The sequence below is a fragment of the Gallus gallus genome, chromosome 1 (assembly GCF_016699485.2).
Source record: "Gallus gallus isolate bGalGal1 chromosome 1, bGalGal1.mat.broiler.GRCg7b, whole genome shotgun sequence".
In the NCBI taxonomy this organism is placed as follows: domain Eukaryota; kingdom Metazoa; phylum Chordata; class Aves; order Galliformes; family Phasianidae; genus Gallus; species Gallus gallus.
Genome location: NC_052532.1, coordinates 108,108,553 through 108,135,228, shown reverse-complemented (window position 1 = coordinate 108,135,228; position 26,676 = coordinate 108,108,553). Strand labels below are relative to the sequence as shown.

Here is a 26,676-nt window from a genome sequence, read left to right as displayed (position 1 = left end):
CTACAGACAAAGAGCGGATGTGACAGAAAATGCATTTATTTAAATTGCTGTACAATGGAAATCTCAATCGCTTTCAAAAGCCAGCTGAGGGAGAAGTGACTCACATAAGATGCATACAGGAAGCCTTTTTGTAGTTTTCAGCTCTGAATTTCTTTTTCTCTGAATACAACGCCACTTGTGTGAGTGCAGTTATCTGCTGAGTGGCGGCAGTGTGTTTGGCAGTACATAAACATGGAGAAAGACATGGTTCCTGCTCTGAGGAACTTACAACCTAAGATATGACATGGACAATACTATTCCAACACATAATGATCAACTGAAATACCAGCAATCAGATATAAGAAGATCCATTTTAACAAGCAATTGTAATACCAAATATATATATAAATGCTACAAGTAGGATACAGTGGTATCTTTGTTGTTCTGTATTTATATGTTCACATGTACACAGGCATGAAAGGTAGTGACGGTTTGCTTAAGAGGGAGGCTTTTCCTTTGGCAGGGCTGCTCCAGCTTGTGCTTCCTGAACAAAGATAAGGAAAAATAGGGCAGAATTTAGTACTCCTTCCGTGACTTTACATGTCTGAACACTGGACAGCACAAGCTGAATTAAATTCCATGAAGTAGAGGAATTCAGATTTGGGAGAGGTAGTGTTGAAGAGCTGATAGCTTTTCTGTCCTGCTGAGGCACTGGATTTCAGTACGTATGCTGAAACCTATGGCAATTATCTCAGAAGTAGGATTAGCTGAGAATCCCAGCAGTGTTAGAAAGAACATACAATATTCTGCATCTGCTGTTGGGAGGGAACCCCATCATCCAAGGGAAAATCTGCTGGAAACTTCAACTTCTTGTAGGTAAATAGTTTTTCCCTAGTAAGTGATTGCTTGATCTTTATTTCCATGCACAGGAGATGAGAAAGTAGGAGGAAGAAGGAAAACTAAAAATTAAATTTAAAAACACGTTCTGACAAAACCTGATCAATGTTGCATGCGCTCATTCTGCCTCTGAGATAATTACTGTTTTGAGTTTTGAAAGTCACTTTTGGCCAAGTTTCTAAGCAATCAGAGGAATAGATTATAGTGTGTCATACTTCTGGTCAGGCTCTCCATCCTTCCCCTTTGTTTTGAACATGTTGCGCAATTTCAACTATATCTGAGACATGAAGCTCTTAAAATTTTCAGTGAAATTAGAAAGGTAGAAGAGAAGCTGCAATGAGTCTAACAGTTAAATGTACATTTGGCCCATCAGAGCATATGCGTGGGTTTGATTAGTTCTTTCTGTTCTCATTTTGTAGGCACTGCATACAACAACATGCACAAAAATTTCAAGTCAATGCTTCCTTAAGAACATTTAGAAACTGTGCTGGATATCTTAATACTTACCTGAAAACCTGTTCAAGAGAGAATGTGTCATAAGGAAGTATACTAAGACTCCTCTTGCTCCTCCACCTCTTCCTTTTCTTCTTCCTCTTCTTGCTTTCCTTCTTCTTCCTTTTCTTCTCCCTCTTCATGCTTTTCTTCTTCCTTTTTATAGAAAATATTTATAGTTCAGAATATAGTAGCTGAAGGAAAAATAAAGAGTCTTGAAATGCTTTTGTAACTGCAAAAGTAATCTTATCAAAGCTTTAAAAAATAGAGCAGAGTGATGTACAGAGTTTTTATTCCTAATAGTCCATGGCTCTAAGCCTTGTGGCGTTAATGGGCAAGGATAGGAATATGAGAATTCTTTTCTGAGATAGGTTAGAACATAGTCCATAGATAAGATGTAAATAGCCATTCCAAATCAAAATGAGAACATAAAGTAAAAACATAAACATGGCAAAAATTTAACCTTTTGAATTGGAAGTTTTCTTCAAGTAAACGAGTGAAGATTCAAGGCAGAGGAACTAAACTCACAAATAATAATAATAAAAAAACATTTGGAGTCAGATAAAAAGGCCTTATTTCTGTTTCTAAAGTTTTTATTTCTCTTTTTTTCATTTCTTTTCCTTTTTCTTTCTTCTTCTTTTTTTTTTTAATAAAGGAGAAAATGCACAATTTACAGGCAGTAGTTCTTTCCTCCAGTCAACCAAATAAACTGCTACTTGAAAGGTAGCATTTATGTAACACAGATAACAATCTGTGTTTATTGTCTTTTAAGAGCTAGCAAAATGAAGCGTAGAAGTATAATCCTGCTCTGAAAAACAACCATAAATAGCACTGTAGGCTTCTCTACTCCTTCTCTTCCAGTGAACTCATGCTCAGAGCAGCCTCACCCCCAATGTAAACGAGCTTTATCTCAAAAATGTCATACTTTTACACAATATCTCAACTACAAAACTTAAAGGAATTTCATCCTGGAGCTATAAGCAAATTACAGATTTCAAAATTAGTTTTCAGGCAGGACTCCTAGTAGCATGTAAGGATGGAGCTTTGCTTTTTCTATCAGACTCGCAGTCCATACAGGAATCATATCCTAGTAACTGAGTCAACCTATTTAAACATGGGCTTGAGAAATGGAGCTTCTGCAGTCAGATTTCTGTTATTGAATAGTTGTTTTTAGAGGAAACTATTGCACTAAGGGATCATCCTTACAAAAAAGGGAATATAAGATAAGTCAGCTGAAGTTCTCCTTCCAACAAAATATTTTGTCTTTTAGATTCTTTCTGTAGAAGAAGTGTCTTTGGTTATCACTCTTTTTGAAACTTGGTAGAGTGAGGACCTCGAATAATGCAAGCAGCAGTATCTGGAGGAATCATATGTACTGCGTTAAAGATAAGGAAGGAAAATGAAGTCAAACTGAAGACGGATGGGCCCTATCAAGACAAACCAGAGAAATCTCATTTAGAGAGGAGGCTAACAACTAACTGAGCATGCTCCAGAAGACTGGGGACAAAAGTTTAGGAGCAGTGAAGACTATAAGCCTTCCTTCCTCGACCCCCAGATTATCACTGAAAAGACCTCCAAGGGTGACTGCGCATGCTCTAAGGGGGAAGGTCTTACGTTAATCAGTTCTAAGCAAACATGAATGAGTTTGAGAAAATATTTAGCATGTGCATGAAACTCTGGAGCAAAATATGAGTACGTATGAGCATAACCAATGAATGTAATCTGCACATGAGCCAAGCTGCATATATTGGGCAGAGTCATCCCCTATGTGCCCAGCGCTGCAATAAAGGAATACCAGCCAGACACAACTCATTGGCATGTCAGGTTAATCTCCTCAGTATCAAACTGAGCCAGGAAAGTCCTCAAACAACCAGCATTTTTTAGGTAGAATAATAGAATGGCTTGAGTTGGAAGGGACTTCAAAGCCTACCCAGTTCCACTCACCAGCTCAGGCTGCCCAGGGCCCCATCCAACTTAGTCTTGAGTGCCTCCAGGAATGGGGCACCACAACTTCTCTGGGTAACGTGCACCGGCACCTCACTACCATCTCAGTGAAAAACTTCCCTGACATCTAATCTAAATCTTCTCTCCTTTACTTTAAAACCATTCCCCTTTGTCCTATCACTATCAGACTGTGTAAAAAGTTGATTTCCCTCCTGTTTATAAACTCACTTTAAATACAAGGTCGCAATGAGGTCTCCCCCAAGCCCTCTCCAAGCTGAACAAGCCCAGCTCCCTCAGCCTGTCTTCATAGCCTCCAGCCCTCCATCATCTTTGTGGCCATTCTCTAGACCCATTCCAACAACTTGAGTTCCAAATTTAAGCCAATTACAGCTTACAAAAGATATATATTTTTTTCTTGATTGAAATAATAGCTAATAGTGTCAGAGCACACTAGCAAGCCCTCAAGGCCCTCACAAGCCTCACCACCAGAAGCACCAATACTCTGCCCATGGGCTTAGGAATTCCATTTTATCTTTCATACCCACAACCCTGTCAGCAGGCATGTGTATATGTACCCATGTATATACATATGCCTGTATTGCAGTTCGGAAGTGGGAAGATTAAATGTGCCCTCTGATTAATTGCAGATTTGCAGTGGAAAATAGCCTAAAGTAATAATGAATTTTACTGAGAACAGTGAAGAAATATTGAAGGCATAAACTTGCAATGCTGTGTAAAGCAGAGAAGCATATAAGAATTTGCACCTGGGCCTTACAAACTTTAGAAGGAAGCAAGAAAAATATACCCTTTGTAGGCGGAACTGCCTAAATCATCAGCATGACTCTGTAAATCATCATAGTGTCAGTCACAGATTCTCAAAGATCTATCTCTTTTGTGAGTCCTTGGCAAATTTTATTGAAGAATCCAGGAAAGTGTATCTTTCATTGACAGCTTTTAACAGTTAACTACCTATTTATGCTCCCCAAAAACATGACTGTGATGTGATCAACAATTTCCTCTAGCAGAATTTAATACTGCTATATTCAGTTTCATGAATAAGAATTTGTTATCTTCTGAGTGTTAGAGAGACCAGGAAGGAATTAAATGCACACAAATGAAAGATGAAAGCAAAATGTCTAAAGAATGTACCATACCCCTGTTGCTGCATCTTCTTCCTTGTTTTCCTACATGAAAGACACAAAAGAAAAGGTTTAAAAAATGATCAAAAAAAGAATATCACAAGTCATACAGGCAAAGCACAGTAGAAATTAAGCACTGAATGGAGGAAAATTATGTGGAATTCAGTGGCTTTACTTTGGGATAATGTCCTCCAGATTAGCTCACAAAGCACATTTGAGCTAAGCATTTACTGTGAAAAGGAGATATAAAAGCATAAAAGCTCTCTTTTTCTCACTTACTTCCAATCAAATCTTCTTCATTTGCAAGCAAATCATTAGAGCTTGGGTTTTGTTTGCTTTTGCCTTCGTGGGGGAGGGGTGATAGTTATCTGGTCTTCAAAATCAAAGTTAAATCAGAATTATGCAGAGTTCTATCTGTGTTATATATCATCACTCAGAATTTGGTTTGAAGTTCTACTAACTGTTGTAGGCTGGAACAGATGCCTTGGCTCAACATTACTGGGGAATATGAAATACTACAAACTGGCTTTAGACTGTAGATTGAGCCAAAGTGATGAAGAGAAGAGGGATAAAAGAGAGAAAATAAAAAGAGAAAAAACAGTGAATAGAATTTAATGTCAGACACCAAGCCAATTGTTGGAGAGAAAGCCAAATGCTACATAAAAAAATCAAAGAGAAAAGGCAAATGCAGCAGTAGCACACAGAAAGCATGAGCAGCTATGACATTACGCAGAATGAGTTGAGATAAGGAAGTGATCTGGAGTGCCAGGGTTTATATGTGGCCTGGGGAACTGCAGAGACAGGATACAGACTTGCATTTTAATATGATTTTTGAACATGTTGCTAAAATAATTCTGCCCTGACGTGAGCCTAATCTGTACTGCCAACTGATTTAACTGGGACACCACTTAAAAAGATTCTACTACCCCAAGCTAAAATCTAAAGTTAATATCAGACAGTAAAAATAAAGACAAATAAGTGCATAGGAGGTCACAGTATTTTCTTCCAAAAGCTCAAAAAGAAAGGGACAGACCAAGCAAGGGCAAAGGATGCCATATCCAAGCAAAATAGTTCCTCAAACATCTCTATCTCTGTGGGGATTAGGAATGAAAAGATTAGGAGTAGGTCCTAATTATTAGGAAAGATAAGCTAAACAAAGTGATCAGGGAAGGAAAGAATGTGTGAAAGAAGTGATTTGGGATGGAAGAAAAGGTTTAAGGTGAAAAGTAAACTACAGTCAAAAGGAATCCAAGTGTACTTGCCCTTTGGCAACACACACTGAGTGCTGCTCCTCAGCTGTGTAAGGGACTTTCTATTCCAAAATCTTCTTTGGGCTCTCCTGGATCCATGTGTGAATGAGGAGCCAGAGCTGCTGAACCCAGGCAGTCTGAAAACCTGCAAGCAGGTCTGACATGAGGTGAGTGAGGAACAGTCTGTTGCACTGTGCACTTATCCCTGCTCTTACAGAAGGGAGCTGCTGATCTAAGAAATTTGTTTTTCAGAGGACTGGGATCCCTCACTGGCTTTCTCAGGGTCCTACCAGCCTGAGACAAAAAGATGGAGCCTCTGGGCTCCTGTATCCCCCAGCAAGGGCAGCAGAAGCAGCATGGGACATGTGCAGCCTCTGTATGTACCCATGCTGGCTAATGGTTACCATTCCTACTGCTGGGCTGGAAGAGCATGCTGAAAACACCCATTCTTTGTGATTGAGCAGTCAAACAAGGTGTGCTGGGCTACAGAATGAGAGGGAGAGATGGAAATATTGAAAATATCAATATAACAAAATATAAACCTTTAAGGCTAAACAGACAGCAGAGGTACTCCAATAGCAGTTTCATAAACATTCAACTTATTTAACTTCATAAAACCCTGACCGCATAAGGAAATGCTATTCTCTCTTTGTAGGGTAAAAAAATGAGCTACAGACATGAAAGACAGAATTCATTTCTGAGGCAATATGATTGTCTCAAAGTTATCCTTCTCATCTAAACAAGTCCTCTGCATGCTCACTGTCGTGAATGAAAATACCAGAATTTCTAAAGAATGATTCATGCCATCCATACAGCAGTGATAATTACAGTGATATGTGGCAAGGCAGATAGATGCCACATCACTGATGTGATCTGTCCTATGTGACATAGGGAGTGAGTGGGAGGCCAGGATGAAAAATGGGCTTTGTTCATCCCTGGCAGGAACTACCTTGCTGCCTGCAGTCATGAGTACCCTCTGTAACAATGAGTGGGACAGAAACAGGAACAGCGTTGTTTTCTTCCCCTAGGAGCTGGCATACATCTGACATGATGAAGGTGGGTATCAGAGCTGGATGATCTCCATAAGACTTTTCTTCCCCCTTATGATATACCACATATGAACATTTCAACACTGCAAAGACCGTGCAGGTGAAAGAGTAAGATTTGAAAGACTAATAATGTTTTATGCCCACATAACCAGGAGAGATCTGATCAAATGCACTTTCTTGCCTGGTGTTCACTCCCTATACCACTTCCCTCCCTGTAAAATGAGAGGACAAACATACTTTCCACTTACAGCCCCAATCTCCTGTGAGAAATGGAGCAAGGTGCTTGTTGTATAGGAGCAGCACTGCACTATGTCATTACAAAACCTCTCATACACAGCTGCTTGACACATTTACAGACATGTTCCAGCATTCTGTTCTCACTTGAAAAACATTAGAGTAGACAGTCAGCCAGAATGGCAAGTAACCTAATCCAGCCAGGGGATGCACTGCGGCGTTGTGCTGGGTTTCTCTTAAGAGCTGGCATTTCTCTAAAGAGAAAAAGGTACTGATGGCATTTATGTGCTGGCTGAATTTGTAGAGACATGAAAAGCACCTGGATACAGTTTAAGAAGAAATTTCAGTTCCCTCTGGAGACCATTCCCCTCCTCATTACCATGCAGGCAAAAGTTTAAATGGGACTTCCAGTGCCTTGAGACTTGGATGATGTTGTGCAAAAGTGTGCACCATTTCAGCCTAATGGTTTTGTCATCGTTAAACATGGGAATGGAAGAACTACAAACAGAGATGCTTCTTCTGGATAAGCACTGCACAACGCAAAACAAAACAAAACCACACGAAACAAAGCACAAAACAAAAGAACAGAACATTAGCTTCGTTTTTTAGTGAAAGGGATGATGCATTTGTTACAGTTATTCCACAAAGTCTGTCTGATTTCCATACCACAAAAAGAACACATTTAAGTGCTCAATTCAGCAGTACGCCTGACTTCCTGGGAAGAGACTCACCTGATACTACAACACCAAAACAAACCTGTTCTTAAATGCCAAACTGGCAGAGTAGCAGCAAAAGCATCTGAATCTCCACCTTCAGCCACCAGATCCATTTCTGCTTAGTCACTATTGGTTCTAGACTGCCGAGTAATATAAACATTTCACTGAGGAGAAAATGCGTACACAGCAGAATCACTGCTTTTCATAGAATTCATCCGTGCTTTCAACCACAACTTTACTGATATCAGCTATCTGCAGGAGAACACGAGTATCATGATTTGCAGCTATTTTACTGGAGAACTGAAGGAAAAAGATGTTTTCTTTCATGAACCATTTGCAATGCAGTGTGAGAGTGCCCGTGTGACTTTGATATCTCGCTGTGAGGCAGGTAGATAAGACAACAATGCTCTGCATTTCTGCTCTGCCCAGGGGTTCCTGCATTGGCCTGGAGAAGACGCTGTCAGATATGAGTGGCTGTGGCAGCAGTCAGTGCTGGTACATGACTGCAAACATTAACGAACAGATTTACGAGCGCTGCAGATGTTGGCCATCGATAGCAGCAAATTTTTCCACGTGGATAGTACTCAGATATCTGGCTCTAAATTATCCTCCATAATGAGAGTCGGGTTCCAAATGAGCATTAAGAAAAAAAAAAAAAGCACATGGTAACCAGTGGTAAATGGAAAACATTAATAAAGACAACTGGTTTTATTCATGTTGAGCTATGTTCCCTGGAGTATTATCTAGGTTTCATATCACCATGATGAAGAAAATGCATCCAAAAGACAACCATTCTGCAATCAGTCTTCCCCACTCTCAGGTATACAGGAGGGCGGTGGAGTGTTTATGTCACATGCTTAGCACAGCTAAGACCCTCAAATCACAAAGGTAAAAGGAAGAAGTACCTGCTGATCTTCTGATGGTGACTGAGCCTCTTCATGGGCCCCTTCATCTGCACTGTGTTCTGTGTGTGCCTCAGTTTCACCAGCGGTATCAGACTTTTCAGTCTCCTGGAAGCAAAGAGGTCATTGTTAGCCTCAGGACACACAACCAATAACTCATTTCTATACTCCTGACTTTCTTACTGGGTGAGAAGCTTTTCTAATTTTTCTTCAGCACTCAAATCAGAATTTACCCCTTTGGTCATTTTTCTGTGAAAGAAGCATGTTGCTCTGTTGGTAAATGCATGAAGTTTGCTCAGGGAAAACATGAATTCAGGTACCTCTTGCCAGAATCCCTAACTTCTGTGGAGAGTTTAACAGAAATGGATGCTCACCGTGATGGCACACTCTGGCTTCAGAGTAAGAAGCTTTTTTTCCCCAGCATGCATGCCAAATAAACTTCACCACAACTTCACTACAGAAAAACAGATATAATATAGGATTTTGTGTATAGTCTCTTAACTGTCTTGTTTAAAATCAACAGGTAAGTATTTATGAAGTAATCTATCTAATCTATTTGTTCCAGCACTGTGACCAAGCAGCTCATAGAAGGCTCTTCATTTGAAGTTGTGCCCAGTCCAGGTAGATGTGAAAGGTCCCACTGGATCATAAACTGTGTCAGATAAAAGGAAACTGCTGTGGTTTTGAATGGAATAATAGGAATAGATTGAACAGCAATAGCATAAAGGGCAAAGCCACGTTATTTGGGAGAGGTAGTTCTGGGACAGGTTCTAGAAACAGATGTTTCCACTGTACTTTGGGAGCTTGTTAGCTGATGATCATCAAATAAGAAAAAGATGGATGTATTTAAATAACCAGGGAATAACTGAACAAAGAACACGATGCAACAGTGAAAGCGCTAATGAGCACGATCCTCAGACGTATGAGGTGAAGTACATTTGCTGGAGCTGAAGGCAAATATTAATATCATTGTGTGAAGCAAAGGTGAAACCTCCCCTCGATCACTCTGTGCCATTCCAATCATCCAGGCTCAAGAAAGAGAAATTCAGCCTGGAACAGGTGCAGAGGGGGTTAGAGGAATATCTGAGGGAATGGAGAGCCTGTCTTATGACAAAAAAAAAAGTGTCGCTGCTTTCATCTATTGAATGTAATGCAGTGAGGGGACATGATGGTGCTCTAAAAATAAATCAGAGTAAATATCAGGCAGGGATAGGATAAGGAAGAGCACCGAAGTGTTTGCAAAATGAGTATGAACCAGCTGTAAATAAAAACTCTAACCATCAGCAGAGTGAAATGTTGGAAGAGTTTTCTAGTAGATAAGTGGAGGCAATGGACTTAACTCACTGAAGGGAATTTGACCAATTCTGAGAAGCGTTAGACCGTAGTGGTTGCCTCCAGCAACAGGGAATTGGGCTCAGAAGTCATGTCCTGTGCCATCAGAAGTCCTACATACTATGGGCAGAGCAGCACATCCCTGAAGTGGAGATCCTCTCTATTCCCGTGACCGAGCCTTTACAACTCATCCACCCGAACGATTCCCACACAATTTGCTCGCTCCTTTACACAGCTACATGAACACTTTTGCCACCACGTGGAGGATGGCTGGGGACAGCAATGAGCAGCTGGGAGCAAGCAGAAGGAGGATGGAGGATGGACCAAAGGCTCTTTTTTTCTGGCAACGCTGTCTCATTTGAAGACTACATAAAATTGTGGGCTCGTTGTATGGTGATGCTGCTGGCATTGTTATTAAAAACAGATCTACAGAGACACTTTTTTGGCTTAACTTACCTTCCACTTTTTCTCACAAGGTAACAAAATATTTGAAGATTAAAACATGTAGCAACACAGAAACATATTGGAATTCTCTTGTGCAGCATTGTGTTTGTATATTGTTTCTTTTAGCAAATGATTAATTCCTTCACAGATACTTTCTCTGTAGCAAAATGGGAAGGTTAGTAGCATTTTTGAAGTACCAATTGATTAGATACCTGTTTTCAGCATCTACCCTAACATTTCATTTTAAAATCCCCTCAGTCAATATTTCTTGGCAGATACATGAAACACATCAAGAGTGAAGATGGCATTCTAATTAAAATGTATCTACTGTGTATAACTATCTCAGATGAATCATATACTTCCTCAGAGTGTAAGGCAAGTAAAAGTGGTGTCTGGAAGATGTGAACTCCAGAATCAATCAGCCAGCACACACGTGGACACACACATAGTTCCCATGGATTGTATGGAGAACTGTGGTATTTGGAATACCATCATCACACTAGCTCTACAGAGCAACATCAAATTCATTTCTTAATTATTTTAAAACGAAGTCCCTTTCATGAAGATTGACTGACCAGTTACGTACCTTTAAATAAAATACATAGTCTATAAATCTGTAATTCAAAGCAGTCTTAATATAAGTCTTTTTCAACAAAGAGACTAAAGCGCAAGTACCTGCGGGTTTGGGGATATCAAGATAATGACATTAAGATCAGGAATACTAAGATTAAGGATTTAAGGATCTGAAACAAGACCCTCAGCCTGAGTAAAGCAGTTTCTCCAAGTTCACGGAGCAACTGCAAACACAGATAATCTTGCTGCAAGCTACCTGCTCTCCGGAGTTAAGAGAAATGGAAAGCAGTATTCCACTTTGGTTAATAAAGCTGTCAAAAAAAAAGTGTTTGTCCCTGAAAATATAAAGCAATTAATTGCCTGCATTTGGACCTTGCTAAGATGCTCAAAGGTGATGTAATACAGCACTCTATTCATTGTCTTAGTTTAAGTAATAGGCATCTCATTGACAGAACAATTCACTTGTGTCACTTTAGAAACAACAACAACAACAAAAAGCTGTGTAGCCACAGCTTTTAATAGGCCTTTCACACAATATTTTAGAGCATTTTCAACCATACCGAGAACAGTCTCAGCCTAAGCATAAAAGTGGGGGTGCTTTGAAAAGAAATGTATTTAAGTTTAGGGGCAGCTGAGAATGACACAGCATGACTCTAGATATACAAAGTACACTGATTACATGTTTACATTGGCACATAATTCTGTTCATGTCCCTAATCCAAGATTAACTGAGATCTTTCAGAATTCTATCAGTAACTAGAGTAGTCTTCTGGTCAGGCATAAATTCCAGCCTGTCATGAAAGATGTTAGAAAGTCAGAATAGTCAAGTATTTAAGTCCAGGTATTCCTTCAAGTGAGAAGGTAATTCATATCAATAAAGAAATTACTAACACAAACATCCTGCCTGCTCTTCTCATCAGCATAGGGTGGTCAGACACTGAAGTAGGCTCCTTAGGTCAGTGGTCACAGCACTAAATCTGCCAGAGTTCAAGGAGTGTTTGGGCAATGCTCTCAAACACAGGGTTTGGTTTTGGGTGGTCCTGTGTGGAGCCAGAAACTGGACTTGATGATCCTTATGGGTCTCTTCCAACCCAGGATCTTCTATATCTCAGTGATTCTATGACACCGAATGCGTAACTCATCACCGTTAAATGATGCTTTAGAACATATGATAACCAGTGTGATGATGAGGCAGAGAAAGAGGATTGTTAGAGCTAAATCACACTTTTGGAAGTACCAAAAATATGTATTGATCTTTGGTAGGACCATTGAGTTTTATGGCCACATAGCACCCTTTATAATAATGATAATAAAGTACTTAGTATATAGTAAAACAATAGTGATCTTTCCCTGACTCCCACATTGGCCTAAGCAAATCCTCAGCATTTAGAGCAGCCTTTGCAAAGATGTGCAGAAGCTTTCACATGCCATTTGTGCATCAAAGTACTTTGTTGTATTGGAACTAGGAACACAGTGGTCAACAGTAACTTGTTATTTGTACAGCGGTGCCTTACCAAGACACTTCAGCATTGGTCAGAACAATTTTGGCTGCAGGCAGAAGTAGATGCCTAGTTAGGCAGCTACCCCCTAAACTGTTTTCCAGACTCCCTAGTTAACTTTGATGTTGATTTGCTATTTCCTACAGAAACAAATGAAGCTTTCTTTTGAGAGGATTCTTAATAAGTGCATGATGACCAAATTATATGTGTGCTGCAGATCTAAGGGTTTTCTTTACATATATGTGCATTCAGAACATTTTTTTTTTTTTGCATTTATCTTACAGTCAATCTGGCTTTGGTGACAACTTTGATATTATTTGGACACATCAGACTCACCCTGTAACATTAGGCTCTGCCACCAATAGATCTCCAATACCTAGCAGTAACAGCTCAACATAAACACTGGATAAGTGTCTGGTAATGAGTTGTAGCCACCTAATGTATAGAGATATCAAGGCTACAAGAAAGAGAATTCGCAAACTTGCAACAGATGTTGCACTCAGCAGGATGACGTGACAATGAATTTAACTTCAACTTGTTAGGAAATTTTAATTTGTTGCTTGCCCTAGAAACCAGGCTCAAAACAGCCTTAGGTCAGGATACTAGAGGGCTGTACTGTGAAACAACCACATAGTCATTAAGGAGCTTTTCTACTGCTGGTGCAATAAGAGTTAAGAAGTGGAAAGGGAAAGATAATCTTCTGAGGCAAGAGTAGTCAATACAGAAAATACATCAGCTTTATACTAAACTTTATCATGACTCCATGATGTAGTGACACCCATAAAGCAAACAGTTAGCGGCTGTTTTATGATGTTTCTATACCTTATAGTTTACTTATTTTGCAAATTATCACAGTATTCCTGGAAATGATGAAGGGGAAGGAGAGGGGAGGAGAAAGGTTTATGAAGGGATTAATAGGAAACTGTCTAACTTACGTCATCATCAACATCTCTTCCACACCTGTCTTATTATCCCAGATTCATGCTGCTGATAACAGATGTCACAAATCACCCACTGTACTTTATGCTAAGGTTGAATTGATGGTCTAATGATAGGAAAGCAGAAGCAGTGCAGCAAGGTTATTTGTATAACAGAATGTAGACAAACTGTCATGCAGTGAACATGTTAAGAAATACTTATAAAGCAAATGCTAGAACACTCATATATGTATTTCTCAAATTCAGAGACAGATTACAAAGGGATGTAAATAGATGTCTACTCTTTACAAAGATTTTTTAAATCAGTTCTCACTTATTTCCCCTTTCTTGACTGAAACAACCCCCATCAAAACCAATGGAGCCATTAATCAGCATAAATCATTGCTTGTTCTCTACTAGTATCACTAGTAGTTATCTGCCCAGAAGAATGCATGGAACATGTTATTTTCAATATTTACAAAGTTGTCACGAATCAGAAAATGTAAGAGACTTAGCTGACATCTGGGAACGAGTGAATTCTAAAAAAATGCAACCTTGCTTTACAGATCCTGCATCTAACAGAACCTTGCATGAAGGAGAAGGTAATATAAGAAGCAGGAAGATGGAAAAATGCAGTTTTCTTTATCTCATTGATCCTCCACATATCTTTTATAATGATTACTGTAAGTAATACCTGTAGTCCTTTAAGCCTTGCATGGCTCTATGGATGTTAATTCAATGAAATCTCAAAAAAACCTTGTGAGGTAGGCAAGTAACTTTTTTCCCCTGGTGGGAGATGGGACAGAAAACAGAAAGTTTAAATCACTTGTTACTTATTACACAGGGACTCAAAGACAACATTTATAGCAGCTGTGGCTTTCCCCTGGTATCTCTTCATCTGCAGTTCTCAAAGCACTTAGCAAAGTTCGCTTTTCTCTCTGCTTTTACAGCAGAGGATGAACAGAGGCATTTATAATGTTGTTTTAGTCAGAGTTGCTAGACAGTTGGCAGCTTAGTTAGATCAGAAAGCAGATCTCATGCTCCAGGACAGCTCTTCATCCGGGTCACGACAATACAGCAGAGTTCTATGCTGTCACTGACTCATCACTCCTCCAATTCAATTTGTTTGTTGAATCACCCATGTAAAAGGCAGCAACATTTGATTAAGATCAAACGTGGTTGTTAGATAAGATAAGAGAGCTGCAATATGCCGTAATATAGCCAGTTATAGAGCTTTTATCTATAAAAAGACTCGGTTAAAGAAAGAAGGGACACACTGCTTTCTGTAAAAGGAAGAAAGATGAAAAAAAAAGGATCTCCTTTTGTCATAAATATAACATTTTCAAAATACTGTGGATGGAGAAAAAAGAGTAGACTTGCCAAAGGGAGTTTGTGAAGTCTGAGTAAGACCTTAATGCAGGGGGACTGAATCTCACAGTGCCAATCTGTGTGTACCCGTTCAGAATGGAATGGGTCCAGCAGTCCAGCCTCCCTGCTGGAGGCCAGCAGAGACCTCATTTGCTCAAGGTTTGATGCAGTCAGGGAGAAATGAATGCTCCTTGTGATTGACACAATCTATAAATTTATTTGGGAAGTTCTGCATCATTTAAAAGCCGAACACGATAAAACCTGACTGGTTTGTGTGAAAGAAAGAAAGAAAGAAAGAAAGAAAGAAGGAAGGAAGGAAGGAAGGAAGGAAGGAAGGAAGGAAGGAAGGAAGGAAGGAAGGAAGGAAAGAAAGAAAGAAAGAAAGAAAGAAAGAAAGAAGGAAAGAAAGAAGGAAAGAAAGAAGGAAAGAAAGAAGGAAAGAAAGAAAGAAAGAAAGAAGGAAAGAAAGAAAGAAAGAAAGAAAGAAAGAAAGAAAGAAAAAGAAAGAAAGAAAGAAAGAAAGAAAGAAAGAAAGAAAGAAAGAAAGAAAGAAAGAAAGAAAGAAGGAAAGAAAGAAGGAAAGAAAGAAGGAAAGAAAGAAGGAAAGAAAGAAAGAAAGAAAGAAAGAAGGAAAGAAAGAAGGAAGGAAAGAAGGAAGGAAAGAAAGAAAGAAAGAAAGAAGGAAAGAAAGAAAGAAAGAAAGAAAGAAAGAAAGAAAGAAAGAAAGAAAGAAAGAAAGAAAGAAAGAAAGAAGAAAGAAAGAAAGAAAGAAAGAAAGAAAGAAAGAAAGAAAGAAAGAAAGAAAGAAGGAAAGAAAGAAAGAAAGAAAGAAAGAAAGAAAGAAAGAAAGAAAGAAAGAAAGAAAGAAAGAAAGAAAGAAAGAAAGAAAGAAGAAAGAAAGAAGGAAAGAAAGAAGGAAAGAAAGAAGAAAGAAGAAAGAAAGAAGGAAAGAAAGAAGGAAGGAAAGAAGGAAGGAAAGAAAGAAAGAAAGAAAGAAGGAAAGAAAGAAAGAAAGAAAGAAAGAAAGAAAGAAGAAAGAAAGAAAGAAAGAAAGAAAGAAAGAAAGAAAGAAAGAAAGAAAGAAAGAAAGAAAGAAGAAAGAAAGAAAGAAAGAAAGAGAAAGAAAGAGTTATCAGATGGAGGCATGGTAACAAGCCTGCTCTGAAAGAAGGGAAGACAGAACCAACCAATATTATTTTTCCCTTAAGAACATTTTGCTGCACTGGCATCTAATGTAATGCTTGTAACTATCCTTCATCTGACATGCTGAGTCACTGCTTATCTTTGTCTTTTATAAAAATCAAATACATTACCCCCATGGAAGGACAGCAGTGCATACCTTTGTGCCTGGAGGAGGAGCAAGACCCAGGAATGAATAAATAATATTTTCTTCTTTAGCAGAGAAAAAGGATTCAAAGTCCTAAAAATGGAACAGATAAAAACAAAACAAAAATCAGAGAAAAAAGACAGGCAAATCTTTCTTACATCGATAAGAATAACTGAATTTGTACGAGTGCCTGCATTATCTCAGGCTTAGGAAGAATATCTGGATAAAGAGAACTACATTCTGGCTGACAAAACAAACAAATGGGCAAATCTCTCCAGAAGCCTACAGTTTAATTATATCATGTCTACATCAGAATCAGATGAAATTAAGCATCTCATTTTAACATGCCTCAGCTGTACATGCAAAAACAAAGCTATTCCAATTCAAATACGAAGATAAACTGTGCTGTGAGTAAGAACACAAAATAGGCCCTCAAAATCCTGGACAGCTTTGTGGCAAAGAAAAGAGAACAGTCAATATAATAGCTCAAGTGAAATGATAATAAGGAAACCGTTTCAAAGAAAGGCACTCTAACCAGAAAATGCAGTATCTTTTCAGACAAACTTAGCAAAAGGTTGTGTTGTTCTCCCTAATGTACATGTACCATCCCAAATGTCTTCTCCAAATGTGAACTGAAGATATAAATCAGTATCATAAATGCCCATTTTCTCTTAAGTGCCAAAAACTGAAAAGTAACTGAAAAGATGGGATGTGTGGCTCCTATTCTACCATCTAGAACTCACACAGTCTTCATGTTCATCTATACTACCTTTCTATTGAGTAAGGAAAATCTGCTATCACTAAATTGTTTCTGAGGACTTCATGACTCACATCTTACACAGAAGAAATGTTAATATGTATGTAAGAAGTCAACCACTCTGCTTATACATATTGGCCCACAATCACACAGCGGCTCTGTAAAAGATAGGGGTCTAAACAGAGGTCTGCTGAGTCCTAGATTACTGCTGTGACCACTTTATTATCCTTCCTCTCACCCCAAATAACTCCAAAAATAGAAGCCTGTAAATAAGAAGGTGCTGACTCATCCCTGAGATTTGTTTGTAAAGTTACATTAGGACCTGAGTTGTTTTTTTGGGCTGTTTTAGTATTTCCATAAATGTCTGCCAAATGGCATCCTAGAGAAATGCTGCAGCAAGTGATTTAGAAGCTACCCTAATATCAACAACACTGGAATCAATGACATTTCAGTCCAGTTTGGACAGGCAATATAGCTTAACAGCCAGGCCAGATGACAGCCCATTTCACTGATTTATCGAAAGGACAGATTGGTTTTCACACATACCCAGCAATAAGAACTGCCCAAGCTGGGAGAAGCCCCAGAACACGTTTCACCCTGAACAGGCAGAATACCTGCTGCTGTTCCAGGTTATTCACTCCTCAAGCCATCTCTTTGCTTCTGTTTCTATGGGCTGTCCCTTCTTATCTAACCCACGTTTGCCTTAAGTATTTAAGAAAGCCACTGTTTCAAAACAGATATACACTGATAGTTTATTCTGTTGATTTCTGTGTAAAGAGAAACCTATAGATTTCAGCTCACAGAGAAAAGCAGTTTACTTTTCATTTCCTTCCTAGATTTCTAGGTATTTGGGTGGGGTTTTTTTAAGCAAAAGTAAAGACAAGAGCCACAAAGTGCTCAGTATATTTAGAAAGTGACATAGACACAGACATCTGTCTAGACATGAGCAAAGAAAGAGATTAAGAAAAAGATCAAATAAGAACATAATTGCCAACACTGATGGATAGAATGGAAATTTGAAACTGGTGCAATAGTTAAACATAGAAAACGAATCAATTTCTAATGTTTCCTCAAATGTCAACCAGATAGCACTACATATTTTTTTTTTGCTGATACCTGATTAAAATTTCATTTGAACAAGACAAAGGAATTGGGACACTGGCGAAGAGTTAAGGTATATACATTATGTCATCTTCAAACAGGGCAAAACAGTCCTGGATTTCAGAATGAGTAGTCTGTTGGACCTGCAAAGGTTATGCAGGGAAGTAGAGCGCAAATCCCCAGCTCTGTACTGTAGATACACTGCGGAAGACATCAGGTCACTCTGAGGAACTCTGCAGCAGCCTGCCAGCCGCTGGCCATGTTCTCAACCATCCTACGCCATCTCACTTCATCTCACTCTGCAGCTCCTCTAAGGCAACTTCTCCCATGGAGAAGGGTAAGGACCACGTACTGACATTTTACTCTCATTTATTTGGAAAGCGTGCTGAGATGTCATGTAAAAAATGAATCGTTGTTATGCACCCACTGGGGTCATTAGATGTAAGCTTTGAAAGCTGGGCACATAAGAACTCTGGAGACTTTTAAACTAATTGTAAGTTTGATTTAGTTTTTAAAAATCAGTAGCTGCAACTAATTTCTGGATTCTTTTCCAAACCGAGATGCTTTTGAAAGGACTTTCCTTTAACATAAATTTACTTTCAGATTCAGATTATTTGGCTTCCTGAAATGACTTCACACATGGAGTAAAAACAGAATATTTATCATTTACTGGCAAGGCTGACTGGCTGCAGTGCTTTGCAAGGCAATTACTCTTCAATTCACTGGATAACCTCTCTAGGGAATCTCAGAAATATTTATGGCAACATTGGCTGCCACAAAATCCAGGGTAAGATATATCAAGTGATACTTTATATTGGTACAGATTAGATGTTAAAATGTCCATGAAATCTAACCTACCAAGTTCTCTTTCAAGATTCCTGTGAGAAAATGAGGAAACAATTGTACTCATTACTCAAACTTCCAGCTTTTTTCTCTCAGAGTACTTCAGTTAATTCTGAAAACATTATGACATGCAAATCCCTTCTCTCCCAAAGCAACCTTTACAGTAGTTCACACTGGATTTGTTGAGTAACATAAAACTGGACTCACTATGTGAGCTGCGTTTCAGAGTACTTTGCAGGTTCACTTCAGAGATCATATCGGAGTACTTTCCAGCTTGCATTTCCATACATACTGTAAGCAGAAAAACTGTCTCTGGTTTCTACTTTGAATCTCAATCCTAATATTTACGTTGTAAAAGTATTATATCACCAATTTGAACTTTCTCAAGAGAAATAACCTGTTACAAGCACATGTGAAGACGTGTTACCATTTCTGTTATGAAGAGTTGGATTTATTGAATAAGTAACTTAATTTCAATAACTCAAACCACACATAAGAACCATTCCAGTTAAATATATTTCCTATAACACAGTGGGAAAGAAAGATGCTTGTTCACAGCCCCTGATGTCTGAGACATCTGCTTGACTTCCTAGCAGCGCAGGCAACCAACATACACAAAAAAAACCATACCACACAAAATTAACTGAAGGTTTGAGAATTGAAGTGCCAAACAGCTACCTAGTAGGTCAATATTGTTAAACCACATGACTGAGCACTCACTACTCCAAGAGCAGTTGAGCTGTTTTCATAGTCTACATTTGGTTATCCTGTGATATTGTGTGAAGAAGCCATAGTATCACCTAGCCAGTAATGATTTTGGGCTTCAGGAGCTGAAGAATTTAGGCAGTGAGCCAACAGCAGGCTAAAGTGTGAGTGAGCTGCACAGCAGGAGGTAGGAGAATGTGAGAGGAAAAACATGGAGCTCCTCACAGGCGGCAAACTCCATGCATAGGCATAGGTCTGCAGGGGATAATCAATTTAGCCTGATAAGTAGAGTTTCTCTAATTACTTTTCCAACTGTATGTTTCTCTTAAAAAAAAAAAAAAAAAAAAAGGAATAATCTTATCTTTGATTTTCTTTCCATGCCTAAAAACTCTTCCTAGGAATTGGTCCTTGAAAGTGAATCTCTAATTGTCTTAAGGAGTTTGCTTGGGGACACTTCTTACTAATGAAAAAGTGTCACTTTCTGTGACAGAAGACTGTCCGAAGGCAGTAGGTTTTCAAATAGCTTCTTACCCCACAATACCGCTCCTCATTGAAGATCTGTGGAGGAAGAGGAATTCCATTTTGAGGCTTTTTTTCTCCAGGAACATTCTCTCTCATCCATTTCCTGTTGTCCTCATCACCTGCTATGTCCATTTGCTGAAAGTCAATCTTGTTGGCCTCTAAAAAGCCCACTACCTCTTGCTGTTTCTTTTTGATCTGGTTAGGAAAGAGGAAAAACAAAACTGCTGTTTAAAATTGGAATTTGTTTTCAAAAAGCAATCACTACTACAAGCAGAGCTGATGCAAGTATGTCAAGTTGGATCCACTGCTCCTGTGCCCCCCCAAACGTTTTGGAGAGGAGAATCAACACTTCTCAGCACCCAGACCACTACTGTTACTTTTCTTTCTCCCAGCTTCCTTTTCCCCTCCATCTTAGAAAAGAAGCTCAGCAGAAAGCCTCCTACTCTGTTTCCAGATCTGTGAGTGCTGTGTACAAATAGCTAAACTAATCCTGCCTACATATGTAGATATGTACATATTCTCCTCAGTGTACGATACCTTCCCTTTTCCTACTCTTTACATATGACATTTAGATTTCAGAGTTGTGTTTCTCAGTTCCTGTTCTTAAATGCTATGCATAATTAAAGTAAGTGAAAATCAAACACAGTTTAATTCCTATGCTTGAATATTTCCCATGTTATAGACAACAATGTTCCAGTACAGCCATGGAGAACATATGACATATAAATAAAGCACATTATACAAAGCTTAGAATTCAACTGTGGCCCTTATTCCTTTGATGTACTGTAGTACTGTATAGACCTAGGATCAAGACATCAAGCCTATAGCTTATCCCTTTAGCTTAAAGATGCAATAATAGTCATACTTCTCTACTAAAGGGCTGCTGCTCCTAAGCAACATTTAACAACTTTCCAATTTTGCCTATTTATAACATTTACAGACTTGCAAGGCCAAATTTTTTGTCCTGCAAGAACTGCAGTATTTGAAGCAAATGCTGTTTGGACTGATTTGTACAAATTCCCCCATGCTGCTCCTTGGTCTCACTCAACTATGTAGCAGTCTAGCACAATTCTGCTCCAGAGATAACTCTCCTTCCAGTTCTGTTCCTCCATGCAGCAACCTAGTGTGATATAAAGATGACGGTAGCTAGAATGACTTATCCAAGTAAGTTTTACGTATAAGCTATCACATGATTTGAAACCAGATCTTCCACAAATCAGAAATCTGAGCACTTGAATTTAAAGTGACATCAACCTAGTGTAAATCAATTTGTGACAGGCAATAAGATGAGAAATACCCATGGGTTATGTATTTCTCTAATCTAATAAACCTGAAAAGCCGAAGTAGCCTGCAAGCCTATTATACTGCTGGAGTGAATTTTCATTATTATTAAGCACACAAATTCTTGTTCTTAAGTAAGGATGTAATCTACCTATACAGTTACATTTTGCTTATAAGAAATAAAAGTATATACCATTTTATGCATGTTAATTTAGCAGCAGAGGTTTATGGTGAGCTAGCAAAAGCAAATAATTTTGAATGCAAACACTGCTCTAATGTGTTCACAAGCCACAAGGCTGACAGTTCTCAACGGTGCTCATTTATATTCTTATTTTCAATTGTCAATTAGAGCTCATTTTCTTAATGGCCATTTAGCTGCATGGTGATTTGCTAAACACACCCAGAAAGCAGAAAGGATTGACTGAGGAACACATGCACACTTCATTGGAGGAGGTGGCACTATTATGTTTGTATAAAGGGTTAATAAAATCTGCAGGAGCCAGTACTAAGAGTTCTACCACTTGCTCTGAAAGCCAGTGCATTCAAGTGCTGTCAGCTGCAATTTCAGCATCAGCTTGTCCCTTGGAGCACTGAAGGAGATACGGCTCCTGGAATAGCAAGAGCCAGACAGATAATGCCGCTGAGGAGATAAGGAAAACAGAACTACTGTGCTCCCCTGCATATGGCTGCAGCTATAACTTTTAGAATAAACACTGGATAAACAACCTTTTCTTCAGTTTGAAGTTCATAACACACAGGAGGCTCAGACAGTGCCAGAAAAAAAAGAGAGAATGCTGAGGATAAATAAAGCTACATGTAATTATGCCTAGATAAGGATAAGCCAAGATGTCTTTCATGATGACAAAAACAATAAACTATGCAGGAGGTGATACTTAAGACTTAGAATGACTAGGGCTTAGGCAGAACAGAAGATTTGGTGCCTGAGACACACACAAAGTATGAAACCATAAGGCGAGCTTCTGCCACAGCCAGCACCAGTATCTGGGCAACCGTAAGAATGTCTCTAGCAAACAACACTCGGGGAAATCTTCCAGTTCATAACAACACAGAGGACACACAAAGGTTTTCCCAGAATGGATGAGATTGCAGGAACTTGTTTGTGCCCTCACTTGTGTCTGATGGCATGGGAAGAATTCAGATTACTCAGCCATAGATTCCCTGGAAGTGGTGGTGAGCAAGATATTATTTCATCAATACCATTCTCCCTTTCAACAAAGCTTAAGTTCCGCTACGCCTAGCTGACAGTCCCTTAAATTAAGAAAGAACTCTTTTAAATAAATATCATCTAGCTAGAGTGTAAGAGCTACAGCTCACAGTAGTTTCACCTGATGCATAACAGAATGCTATCTATACTCTTGCAATCCAGAGCATTCCCACTGACCAGCTGCCTGCGGTAGAAGCAAATGGTATCTTGTCAACAGCTTACTGCAGTGCGAACATCAATGTCAGCACGCAAGGCTGCTGCAGCTCTCTGTTCTAACCAAGACACAATCTATTGATCAATATTCTTATTTATTACATTCTAACTTACTATCAAGTTCTTCTATCAAATATTAGTCTTACTAGTCTACACCTTGCTTGGTCCTTCTGATGTGATTGAGTTATATTACAACTGAGACCTGCAGATTTGAAAGTGAGTAAGCTAAAAGAAACAGAAACACTATGGAAAAAAAGCAGTTTTAGAGGTGCCCTAACCATAAGCACTAGGAAGACTTTAGAAGACCTCTGTGTAAGATATGAATCCCCATTCTCATGACACACTTGGATTTTGCAGGAATTTACCCATTTCTAAACACTTCTGTGGCTAGTAACAAAATTATTTTAGCGCTGAATGCTTCTTTCAAGCCAATCATTTAGTACTTTTTTTATGCTGTGTCTCCACTCCCGCTTGCCTTCATGCATAGCTCAGTATCAGCTATGTTTGGCACAGAAAGATCATTAAGCTAAAGTTATTTAAAACAAATTTCTGAATCACTGAGGGGAAAAATACAAACCAATCTGCCCTAGACCTACAGTGAATTATATCACTCGGGCATTTGATCCAAAGCACCAGAATGCTGCTGGGTTCGTTGCACTCACTTTTAAAAAGTATTTCTTTACACAACAACCAGTTGCAATTAGTAATGTAATTGTGTAGCACATAAAATAGAAATTATTTTAATTCTTTACTAATGATGCTCCGCTGACCTACAACAGGAGTGGTCAGGACCATCATATTTTGAAATTCAGAATGAACAACATGCACTTGATGGAGATCAGATACACTGAAGAGATCATATAAATCTTTCTCCTTTTACTAAAGATTTCCATGGAGAGGAATAGCAGAAGTTGTGCAAGGCTGATACAAAATTCATAATATAATAATATACTGGGGTTTATGTTAGCTCCTTGCATGAGTGAGTTTCATTTAATATATATCAAAACTTACCAAAAGTTCACTGAAAAAATACCTTCCATCTATTTTAATCAGTAAATGTGGAAAACTTCTCCAGCTGAACATTGTGTTTACTTGGAATTACAATTATGTACCAGTAATCCAAACACATGCTGCCTTCTGAGATTGCTACAGCTATTCATACAACCCACACATTAGCAAGAAGGAAATACAGAGGCATATTGCCTGGCAAAGATGCCATAATCTTCCTTTCAATATGTCTGGGATCTCACTGACAGCTTTAGAAGGCTGCTACCATATAGTGGAGAATGGCATTAATAAGCTTAAAGCCAACTGCAGTTCACTGGCATCAGCTGTCTTTCTCAGAAGTAAAAACTGACAGCAGCAATGCTTAACAGTACAAAACGATGGGATAAAGCTTGCATGTTGCCCTGTGTTCAGTGTAGAATACACATACACTGCTTCATTGCAGTCCAACAGGAAAGGAGGTAGTAATTGCCGAAAGCTGGGCGAGAGATGCAAAAAATGTGTATAGCAAAGGAAAGATTTGGGTTCAGATAGAACTAAGTATATGATATGTTTAGTTTTAATTGCTTAAGTGACCTCCTGAATGTCAACAGTTAATTAAAACACTCCACTGACTTGCTGAACTACAACCCCAAACCTGTAGCTGGAATGGCAACAATCCATGCCAGAGTCGCACATCTGTCTCAAAGGAGGACCAAGGTAACAGCCACAGCACACACAGAGGATGTCTGCAGTGGGATTTTGGTCATGGTCACAACTATTCTGCAGAACAGATGACTGGTAAAGGGGCCAGGTAAGGCTCTTGTTCAGTCAACCAAAGCAGACCAAAACAGGAGATGGAACAGGAGAGAAGAGACTGCCAATGCACACCTCGTGGCAATTTACAACACTGTTTAAGCAGTCACTAAATTAACAAACCTGCAGTTTCCAACCTCCTCCTGTTCTTTCTCTGTCTTGCATATAAGGCTTCTTATTAAAGAAGGAATAGTAAAGTGTCAGTGGTAAATTCAGAGTGCCAAGCTTACAGATAGGTGGGGAAAAAGAAAAAGCTGATGAGAGAGCAGCAATATTTCCTTTTGAAAATTTGAATTCTAGTAAATATCTCCCAGTTCATTTTCTAGAGATGATGGCTCTGTGATCAGGACATTGGTTTTTTTTGTTTTGTTTTGTTTTGTTTTTTGGAGTTTTTCAACTCTGGAAGCTTCTTAAAGACATGAGGCTGCCATCAGAGAGCCAGAGATGTAGTTACAGCTATGTGCAAGCACCAGCCAAATTGTTTAGCCATGTCACTGGGAATGAGTGACTGCCAAAGGAAAGCTGCAATCTGAGATGATATGGGAACTGGATATAAAAGGAAACAGTCCTTTCCCGGTTCCCACCTCCCACAGACTTCCAACCTCTCTACTATTCACATGCCCTTTCCTTCAACTAATACATTATGCTGACAGCTACAGCAGTAGATCTCAATTCTAAGAATCAACAGTACCCCATTTTAAGAGATACTTAAAATAATAATAACAATAATAATAATAATAAAAGAGGATGGAGAAGACATTCTTTCTGCATAACTTTATTCAGCTCACTTTGACTCCAGGCTCTTTATCAAAGCTCCCATTCAGCAGGAGCAGCGTACTGAAGTTTTCTTTAAAATTAAATACATTAATTTCTATTATAAACAACCTACCTTAGTATTTGTGCAAATACAATTTCTACTTTTTCTTTCTTCAATTAACATATTTTGCATATACTTCTTCAAACAAATATATCTACTAACTGACTGATAATTTATAAGGAAATGTTATATCTATAGTGCAATCTAACATGCAAGCAAGTTTGCATTAACATTCAGTTTCTACATCTTGAGTTGCTTTCAAAAATAAAGTGGTCAATACAGATGAGAATAAAATCAGTGTTCTCCTCTTGCATGCAAACTCAGGCTGTTCTGGGATCTTCTAGGCTAATTTACCAGCTTGATCCCAGCAGAAAGAGGCGTATGTTAAATGAGACACCTACCGCTGTAGACCCCGAGGATGTGGCTACAAAGACTTTGATCACCATTTTGACAGTGATGAAAATGAATCAGCAGAGCACGCCTGCTATCCACAAGTCAACAAAGTCCCAAGAGGAATCCCAGCCTTCAGCAGGACTTAGATCCTAAATGGGTGCACCCCACAGCAGTCCACCAGCTTTATCTGTCTCTCTCCTCAGAGTCCTGGGTTTTCCCACTCCATTGGCTCTTAGGTATTTTGGAATGAAGGGCCAGTGTGAGGATTGGGTAGTAAGAGGAGCCACAGCAAGCGGTTTGCACCTGCCCCTGGCCTTATCGAATTAGATTGACAGGATGGCAGTCCATAAAAGGCAAAGGAGAGTCCTGCACCAATGAGTCAGGGCTGGAGAAATGTTCAGGAGAGGGGGAAGGGACAAGGGACAGGGATCTGGCAACTCAGTGCAGGGGAAGATCACAGAGCTGTAGGGTAATGTTTAAAGTTGTGACGTTGCAGTCTTAGTCACCTTCAGCATAAAAGGGCTTGCACCCCCTCCCTGACCACAATAAGGACGTTTTTTTCACATTACAAAAGGGAGGAGATGTCAGGGGGAACATAGGTTCAAAAGTAATTATAGCAGACATCAGAGATCTCTTACTGAAATAAGGCTGTTACAAATATTTCCAGCTGTAAAAAACTCAGAGCATAATCCAAACTGCAGGGCTCAGGCACTTCTCTGAAACGACTATGTCAGTCCATTTCCTGATAGTGGGGAGGGTGATTGGGCCAACTGCATGTATGCAAACCCTATTAGTGGATTCTTTTCCTCCTCTTTGCATCATGGCAATTTTTTCCAATGCACAGGCTATAAGAGGAGGTCCAGAATTCTTGGTAAAAAAACTTCCATTCTACTGTGCTACCCAGGATGCACTTTTTCTGCCTGGCTGTTTCCTTCTATCCGAAAGACAGTCACAATT

The 26,676-nt window shown here is 39.1% G+C and overlaps 1 protein-coding gene across 4 annotated transcripts; it reads right to left on the bottom strand.

Moving 5' to 3' along the window:
* Positions 1–15: 15 nt before the first annotated feature.
* Positions 16–25,878, bottom strand: SH3BGR (SH3 domain binding glutamate rich protein). Of its 4 annotated transcripts, none has more exons than XM_416732.8 (7): positions 25,728–25,878; positions 20,000–20,185; positions 16,075–16,155; positions 8,606–8,710; positions 4,467–4,496; positions 1,384–1,524; positions 16–523 (listed from the first exon to the last, which is right to left on the bottom strand). In XM_416732.8, the coding sequence occupies exons 1-6, from the start codon at positions 25,770–25,772 to the stop codon at positions 1,426–1,428; spliced, it is 546 nt and encodes a 181-aa protein (XP_416732.1). In that variant the 5' UTR covers positions 25,773–25,878; the 3' UTR covers positions 16–523; positions 1,384–1,425. The 4 variants fall into 4 exon arrangements, with proteins under 4 accessions (XP_416732.1, XP_046761725.1, XP_040508130.1 ...); XM_046905769.1 differs by having other exon boundaries at positions 21,035–25,846; XM_040652196.2 differs by having other exon boundaries at positions 21,040–25,846.
* Positions 25,879–26,676: the final 798 nt, after the last annotated feature.